The 9,152-nt window shown below is 45.0% G+C and overlaps 1 protein-coding gene across 1 annotated transcript in view; it reads right to left on the reverse strand.

The window, feature by feature from the left end:
- Window positions 1-5,698: 5,698 nt before the first annotated feature.
- LOC119282690 (putative wall-associated receptor kinase-like 16) overlaps window positions 5,699-9,152 on the reverse strand; it is a 5,812-nt gene continuing 2,358 nt past the window's right edge. Inside the window, exons 2-3 of the mRNA XM_037562822.1 lie at window positions 7,401-8,213; window positions 5,699-6,873 (exon numbers count right to left, since the gene is read on the reverse strand). Coding sequence (XP_037418719.1) covers window positions 5,699-6,873; window positions 7,401-8,213 — 1,988 coding nt within the window. The remainder of the gene's footprint in view (window positions 6,874-7,400; window positions 8,214-9,152) is intronic.

The raw sequence follows: 9,152 nt of genomic DNA on the forward strand, positions 1-9,152 counted from the left end.
GCGATGGGGCGGGGCGCCGGGCGGGGGCGGCGTGCCGGTGGGGCGATGGGACGGGGCGGAGGCGCGGGTGGTGAAGAGGAGATCCAGATAGAGAGGGATGGGCCGCGGGCGCGGCCCCTTTTCTATAGTAGGTCTGCTCTTTGCCGTCTACTAGCAGACGGCAAAGAACGTACCTAGTGGGGTGGGGCCGGGGGGAAACGGACGACCTAACGGCCGTTCTCTTTGCCGTCCGCTGGTCGACGGCAATGAATTTTGCCGTCAGCCAGCAGACAGCAAAGAAAACGGCCGTTAGGTCGTCCCCGTATACCTGCCACCCACGCTCTTTACCGTTCGCTAGCGGACGGCAAAGCTTTTTGTCGTCGGTTGGCGGATGACAAAGATTTGCTGATGGCAAAGCCCTCTGTTGTCGTCCGCTGCCTCTTTGCCGTCCGCCAGCTGACGGCAACGGGTTGGCAGACGACAAATTAGCAAATTCCAGTAGTGTGGTATATGTCTGCGGAGATGACGATGGTACGACGGCGGCGTGACAACTTGTGAACAAAACTCAAAACTCTAAAGGACTAGATACTAAGACCAGTAACTAGACACGACGATGCAACCACAAATTCAACAATGCAAAACCCTAAAAAGATTATGTAAAGGCTCAGTTTGGTTTGGATATAATGAACTAACCCTAATTTTTTTAGGCTTTTTCATGGACTGTGGGTATGAAGAACAGACTCGATCAAAACTACGAAAAACTATAAAATCTCACAGAGCAACCTGGAAATATGATACTACTTGATAGAGGCAAAGGTGTCCCGTCTTTCGATGGAGATGGTGGCTATTGTTTTTGATGGAGTAGACTTTGATGATCCGACTACGAACATGTGAGGACGTCGCGCCTTAGCAATCGCTAAACCAACTCAGAAAGGTTATTGACCATGCCAGAGCATGATCAACCTGACCATGAGGGTCTATTTCCTGCAAGCAAACGAAGAACAAGCAGGAAATTGAAATTGCAATCTGGATATTGCGAATAAAAGAGGAAAGCTTTATTGATCAAGGTGGGGTTCTGTGACGTCTTGGTCTGGTCGTTGAACACAAACGAAGTACGCGAAGTTGCAATTATGGCGAACTTTTAATCTAAAAAAAACCTCAAAGTCTAAACGGTGCCCTAAGGGCTGTATATATGAAGGAAGAGAGGGAAATTTTGTGGCCCTTCAAGGAGGGGTGCGAAACCAACCCTATCCCTTGTTTCCCCACACATACGGACTCTAAAAACAGCCTATACTCAAGTATTTTGAAATTACATGGGCGTAGCCCAATAATAAGGTGATACAACACCTATAATAGCATCTGGACAAAATTTGTGAAGTGGCATCTTGTATATTTCATCTAAGCCTTCATGCACTTATTACGGTGGCTTCATACTACTGAAATAATCACTTGAAACTCCGTTCTTGTTCCCCTTGCGCATGCCATCATCTTCATGCTTGTTTTTGCTCCAATGTTCATCCTTCCCCAAGCTAGGCCCTTCATTTGTAAGCAAAACAAATGTATCCAATTAAGGCAGCATCATATTCTCATAAACATTAGAATCATTATCAAGAAACGAAAATACCTGGTAATTTAATTGACGTGCGTGAGGTCTAGTAATTGGTCCAGTATGTATAGCAGCAGGGGTTGTGAGTGTAACAATGATATTGATGTCCTCATCGGGGAGGAGCTAGAGTGGGGGATCAGGGGCGCCCCGGCGCCGCTCAGCGAGCAGCGCGGGAGCGAGGGGAAAGGTTGCCCACCAATTTGTGAGATTGCTGGATGAAGATACCTATGACAGATCACCAGCGATGGTTGTATGCCAGGAGATAAAAGAGCCAAGTGCAAGTTTTGATTCTTTCACTATTGATTACATTGGGACAGAAGGAAATGTGTGGCACATATTTTTGCCAAGCAACCTAGAGCTACTACTAGACATAGATGTCTTTGGATCACCTTTGTTCCAAAAAAAATTAGCTTATGCTTTGCAGTTTGTTTGTAACCCCGATTATAATGATCAATATTAAATCTCTTCATGTCTGAAAAAGAAAACGAAGCAGGTCGTACGTAAAGAGGAGACGTACGAGTCCTAGCTTGTTAAGCTCCCTGCGTCCAATATAATTAACAAGGGTCCGGCCCAAACATTGCAAGCGTACCTCCTTCTCCTCGATAAGATTACCGGAGACCTACACCACCCGCCTTACGTATGTGCCTACGACGTCGGCGCAGATGTCCTCCAAACTCCCCGACGACCTCCTCGACCTGGTCTACAGGCGGATCGCCAACCCGCTCGGCCGTGTGCGCTTCGCCGCCGTCTGCAGGGCGTGGCGAGCCGTTGCATCTTGGCGGCCGCCCCCGCCGCCTCTTCCGATGCTGCTCCTCTCCACGTACGACCGCGCCAAAACCAAGGACCTCTACTGCCTTGAGGACGGAGGGGTCCTGCGTCTCCGCCTTCCACCCACACCCAAAGTCGTCGCTCGCAAGTGGATCATCGGATCTCACCAAGGTGGATGGGTTGCCATGGTGTCCGCTGGCCGCATCATGGTACTGAACCTCTTCTCCGGCGCCAAGGTGGCGCTCTCAGAACAGCAAAGGAGGATCGACCCTAGCGATAACTCCACCGATCCCTCCAGAATCTCCAAAATCATCTTCTCGGAGGAACCCACGTCCGAGACGTGTATCCTCGCCGCCATCACCCGCGGCTCCATGGTCGCTCTTTGCAGAGTCAGTTGTGCTAAAGGGTGGACCGTGAAAGCATGTGGCATGGGGTACCTCAAGGATATAGCCTTCTGCCATGGGGAGCTCTACGGGCTCCGGCTAGATTATCAGGAGGTCAGACTGCTCAAGTTTGGCATCGGCGGCGGCACAAATAAACCTGTACTGGTGACGACCATCCAGACCGTGGTCATCCAAAGCCTTCCTTATCTTTTGTGGGAGGAAGATGATTATGCGCCTGTGCATGCCATCTACATCTTTGAGATGGGCAACAAGCTGACTATGGCGGTCAAGACCGGGGAGTATTTCTTCAGGCTATTTCAGCTAGTCCGCCTAGTCGTCGATGTCAACACACACTATAGGTGGGAAGAGCTGACAAGCTTGCATGACTATGCATTGTTCTTGGGCCCAACATGCTCCACGGCTGTGGAGGTGTGTGCGGAAGGGCGTGGCGGCGTGCAGAGGAACCACATCTATTACTCCAACGAAAGATATGGCCATCTTCCTTCTCATAAGAGGTATCTCACAAAATTGGCCGATGGTCGTGCCGTGTACTACGACGATGATGAAATAGTTTGCTACGACGGGAAGGTGATTATGTCAAAAGGATTTTATGGCGAGCGTGGCGTTCAAGCTGCCATGTGGCTTGTCCCACCACACGTGTAGCAGACTAGCAGGATTTCAAAATCAAAGTTTGCGACGACGGGATGGTGATTGTGTCATGTGGATTTTATTCTGTATAAGCGTGGCGTTCAAGCAGACATGTGCGGAAGGGCGTGGTGGTGTGGAGAGAAACCACATCTATTGCTCCAATGAAAGATATGGCCATCTTCCTTCTCATCAGAGGTATCTTACAAAAATGGCCGATGGTCGTATCGTGTACTACGACGATGATGAAATAGTTTGTTACGATGGGAAGGTGATTATGTCGCAAGGATTTTATGGTGAGCGTGGCGTTCAAGCTGCCATGTGGCTTGTCCCACCACACGTGTAGCAAACTACAACGATTTCAAAATCAAAGTTTGTGATGACAGGAAGGTGATTGTGTCATGTCGATTTTATTCTGTATAAGCGTGGCGTTCAAGCAGACATGTGGCTTGTCCAACCATACATGTAAATTAATAGATATTTCTAGCACCATGCTTAATTTGGTCATTATCAATGGCAAGGCACTAGCTTGCTACTGCGATGAAAATTGTCTCATGACTGTGTGCATTGTGTGATGCAGAGCCCCAGTTATGTCCTCCCTTTCGAAGGGAAAAATGTCACGTCACTTATCATTATTTTGCCGGCCCTAAACAAGCCTTGGAGAGTCCAGATCTCAATGTGGCATTTTGGAGAGATGTCAGTATCGTTGGGTGTTGTACAAGAATTTTGCAAATGCACTTTATATGTAAATTCGAAAGTTAAGGAAGATAGCAGTATAATACTTCAGCAAGTAAAACTTGTGCATGGCCCAATTCCCTCGAAGAAAATAGCTGGCCCAATTGTGCAAGAGAGATATGACTCGCAGGGCCGACGATCCTACAATCCTACGATACGCAGTTGCGCCTATCACACAACCTGACCCGGCCTCTTGCCTCTCATCACAGTCAGCAAACGTTATAAGCGGCGGTGCGGCAGAGTATAGATCAGGGGAATAGCCACGGCGGCGCAGATGGCCGTGCCCCCCATGCCTATCGACGAGTCATCAACAAACCGCAGCGTCTGTGTGGCGATGCAAACAGGCGGCAAGGCTAGTAGGGAGCAATCGCATGAGGGCGAGGCGGCAACCCAAGACAATGCCATTTAAGGACCTAAAAGTGAGGATCCTGGGCGGTTTGGTTCTATCTCTAATCCCTCGTCTAATTTTTTGTCATACAGAGGCTGGATGTGTGCTCATTCAACATGCTTAATTATTATTCACAAGTTCAGTATTGACATGCTATCAAATAAGAGAATCAAGAGCCAAGGAGCAAACAGCAAAATAACCTCTTGGGCAGCAAAAAAAACCTGGCGATAAATGGTAGTGAATTGCTGAAGCAGACCATTCTGTCATTTACAAGTTCTGTAGTGAACTGCTCTCCATAATACAACCACAAACCAAGGATCAGAGTAGTCTCTTGAACACTAGTTTTTGAAACAAGGTTTACCTGAACCAAGCCATACTAAATGTTTCTGAATTTTTGGCTAGACAAATGGTACTAGTATAATATCATGAACTAAAAAAATTAATATATTTCCTATAACAGCATCTATGAGATCAGTTTTTTGGAAATAATCTATGAGATCAGTTATGTTTGTGGCGTGCAGACAATTTTTCGCTGCTATAACTGAAAACATATCAAACCTTATGTTTTACAACCAATTTGGTGGCTTATGTTCAGCACTTCTTCTGCTAATTAACCATCTAAGAAGAGAGGGTTATGATACTGTTAATCACTACTATAATGTCTTTCTATCGACTCATCATCAGAGCTGAAGGTGCAAATCTATAAGAGCTTTGTGGCGGTTGGAGTTGACTCATATGTAGTGTGGGTGTTGGTCCTGCTGCTGCTGTACATAACATTTTGGAGTCTGAAGCAACACACGCACTTGGAAGACATTATTGTGGTGTTTGTTTCTCCTGACCTTTTGGATAACTCAACATTAGTGTAGCTCCAGGAAAAACACACATAAAGAACAATTGATCGGAACAAAGTGAGCTCATTACATTCTTTTGATTCATTGATGATAGCTAAGCACCTGGTTACAACCAAGTTTACAACATTACAGAGAGTGTTAACACTTAACACTAAGTTTATTTAGAGAAAAAACAGGATGAAGAAAAGGAGCTGCCATGGAAGCAAATAGACCAATTGCACAAGGGAAATGGATGCGGCAAAGGAGAATCTCCAGAAACATGCTGTTGAAAACCAATGTGTGCACCCGCAAAAAAAGAAGAAAAAGAAAACCAATGTAGTGATGAGCTCGGGCTTAAGCAGAACTACCGAGGATACCTTGACGATAACATGAACTCTTCTTCCATACTATACTGCCTGGATAATTCTTCGCTCCTACTTCCATCAACAGTAGGCGGACAGTTTCGTACATTACCCTTCTCATGTCCCCTGGATGCTTGAGTGCCTTCGAGTTTGATCTCCACCTGCTTCATCGACGGACGATCCTCTCCTCTTAATGTTATACACATTACTGCAAGTGCTGCAACTTCTTCCATTTCTCTGCCTCCCTCTTCCATAACTTGGGGATCTATTATCTCGGACAAATTGCCTTGTGTGAATAAGGTAGAAAAGTGTGTGACAAGGCCTTCCTCTTCAGAAGAGATGTATGAAAATGGTTTCTTTCTAGTCAATAACTCCAGAAGCAGGACACCGAAGCTGTACACATCACTCTTTTCCGTGAGACGCCCTGTATAGAAATACATGGGGTCTAGATATCCTCTTGTACCTTGCACCCTTGTTGTGACTCCTGATCTATCCACCGGAACATATCTTGAAGCTCCAAAGTCTGCGACTTTTGCTGTTAGAGTATCATCCAAAAGTATGTTAGCAGACTTGATATCTCTATGGATGATGGGTACTGAAGTTGTTGAGTGAAGATAGGCTAAAGATCTGGCAGTCTCAATTGCTATCCGTAGCCTATCATTCCATGACAACGATTTTGGCCCATCAACATGAAGATGATCATAAAGTGTACCGTTGGATATAAACTCATAGACCAACATGGGGACCTCTGTTTCAAGGCAACATCCATAGAGTTTTACAACATTTCTATGGTTGATCTGTGATAGAATAGCAACCTCATTAATGAACTCATCAATCTCCTTTTGAATCGCCACCTTTGGTTTCTTGATGGCCACAACATGGAGATCTAATAAGATCCCTTTGTAGACTGTACCATGCCCCCCACCACCAAGCTCACGGGCCTTATCAAATTTGTTTGTTGCCTTCTCAAGCTCATCTAAGGTTATAATCATTCTTTCTGCAATATCAGCTCTTTGTGATACCAATTGTCTCAACAATTGTCCACGATTTTTCTCGAAGAACTTCTGTTTCAACATCTGAGCTTTTCGATGTTTGAATTTCTTATGTGTGAAAGATCCAGCAACAACAAATAGTATGATGCCTGCCCCAACAGCAACTCCTATGGCGAGGTATATACCTACAAAGATGTACATTGTATTAGTAATTTTGCCTATCATGAGATCATAGTATTATACACCTGGTCTATAGTTACTCAGCAGCAGGAGTAATAAAAGTAGTTCACTCAAGTACCTTTTGGCTTCGTGAGTTCATATGGCAAGAAGAAAATGGTTTTCAGGTAGTTCAGAGTTTGAGACAAATAATTTTGAATGTGAGAGTTCAAGTTGGACCAAGAAACATACATCAAGTTCTCTTCTTATTGATTACAAGTAATGAGCAAGCATTTTAATGGGAAGAAGCAAATTAAGTCGATTAGTATCGACACTATATAGAATGCTAATATGTATTGCTTAAACAAATACCAAGTGATACAATATGTATCGACACTAGGAGAAAAGTTGCAGCATCGCTCACCTGTAGATAAAGGCTTGCGGCCACCTGTAGGCAAAAGTGAAATACACTAGGTTAAAAACTATAGAAGAAGAAGAACAAGGATATTAACAGCGTCAATATATATATATTAGAATCGTTGATACATGTTCTAACCTTTGCATCCATCGTCAAGGTAGGGGTTGCTGCCCAGTTTGTGGTAGCCATCCATGCACTGGCATAAATAGCCTCTGCTCCCTCGTTTGCAGTAGCTGTTCTTGCTCTTGCAGAGCATGCGGGCAACCTCTGCTGGACAGCCCTGATGTGCCTTCATGTTAGCTGGCCGCGGTAAGCCCTGCATGACCTCCCACTGCAGAACTTGGGGAACCTGCACCTTGGCCGTTCTGGATTCCTCCCACCCCACCATCTCCTTGGACAACCTTCGCTGATCGAACCACCCCTCCTCTGCGATTAGCATGTATGCGGGCTGCAATGTCGCCTCCTGGTCGCCGTTCTTGTTGATCTTTTGATACCTCCACGCTGTGGGCAAGCCGTTGGAGGACATGGAGATATGTGCCTGGCAGCAGCCCATGCCGTAGCAGTTTCTGCCTGTACTCCGCAGTGCGGTCTCGACGTAGGCGTCACTGACGTTGGAGGGGCAGAAGGAGGCACAACCGCTGATAAAATCCTCGCTGCCAAATCCGATCATCAGCGCCGCCTGAAGGTTGCAGCCTGATAGGATGAACTCGTTGCCGGTTGATAATGAGTAGGGCGCCTCCGAGTAGTTGCCAAACATTAAAAAACTGGTTGAGTCGGTGGGTTCGATACGGCTGATGGCGTTGCTGCGGAGGACGCGCACTGTGTTGTTTGGGAGGGAGATCTCCCTGACCTGGATGGAATAGTCCTTGCGGAGGTCAGGGTCGCTGGGGTCGTGGAGGACGATGAGTAGCTTTGCTGGGTGCTTGCTTGTATCACAGGTGAGGTTGAACCCTGGCCAGTAGCAATCGGCAGAGCCAATGCCGAATGGGTACGGCACATTTACGTCGCCGCAGGTCGTCCTGCAGTTACCTATTACAGAAAGTAGCTGCGTCATTATTCATTAACTTCAATTCTCTCGAATCAGGCTTTATCTATAAAGCGGAGTATGGAGCCTTTTACAATAGTACCAGTAGATTAGTGCACTTTTTAGAGTAGAAGCTAGCCAAACATTTTCGCACCTGAAAATACAAACCTGCCGTGGACACCTCTACATGTCCATGCATCTTTGTCAGAATTTGTATGTGTGGAGTAGCGTGGCATTTAAACCTTCACAGGTCACTCTCCCACAGAACAGACTGCTATTAAATTTATAGCGAATATTTTGGAGATTCATATCTTTTAAACCATTAATCCGACTGGTCGCATTTCATATATTTGAGTTACACACGACAAGACCTTTAAAATAAGGCCAACAATGGATACATTTCACCTAAACTTTATTTTACCAATTTCAAATAATAGATTTCACTTAATTGAAAAAAACAGATTTCACTCATCTAGAAACACTGATTTCACACAATTGAAAATAATAATCAACTCATTTCAGAAAAAAATCACTCGTTAAAAAAATGATTTCAACATTCGAAAAAGATAAAAGAATTCCACTCATTTTAAATACTAATTTCACTTATTTCAAATAAAATACTTCACTGAAGCATGTATTAGTTGAAAAATTGAAACTTTGAGATTTAAAAAATTATTTTCCCACACTAAGATTGATTGATTGTAATAAGTAGATTGAAATGTAGAAATTTAAACGTGTTTGAAAATTATGCAAGATTGATCTTGTTCTAAAGGTCTTGGCGCCAGTAGTTCAAATATATACAAAAAATCAACAACGAAATTATAGCTGAAAATCTATGAATGACTGAAAATGCTCAAGAGACTATA

The sequence above is a fragment of the Triticum dicoccoides genome, chromosome 3B (assembly GCF_002162155.2).
Source record: "Triticum dicoccoides isolate Atlit2015 ecotype Zavitan chromosome 3B, WEW_v2.0, whole genome shotgun sequence".
In the NCBI taxonomy this organism is placed as follows: domain Eukaryota; kingdom Viridiplantae; phylum Streptophyta; class Magnoliopsida; order Poales; family Poaceae; genus Triticum; species Triticum dicoccoides.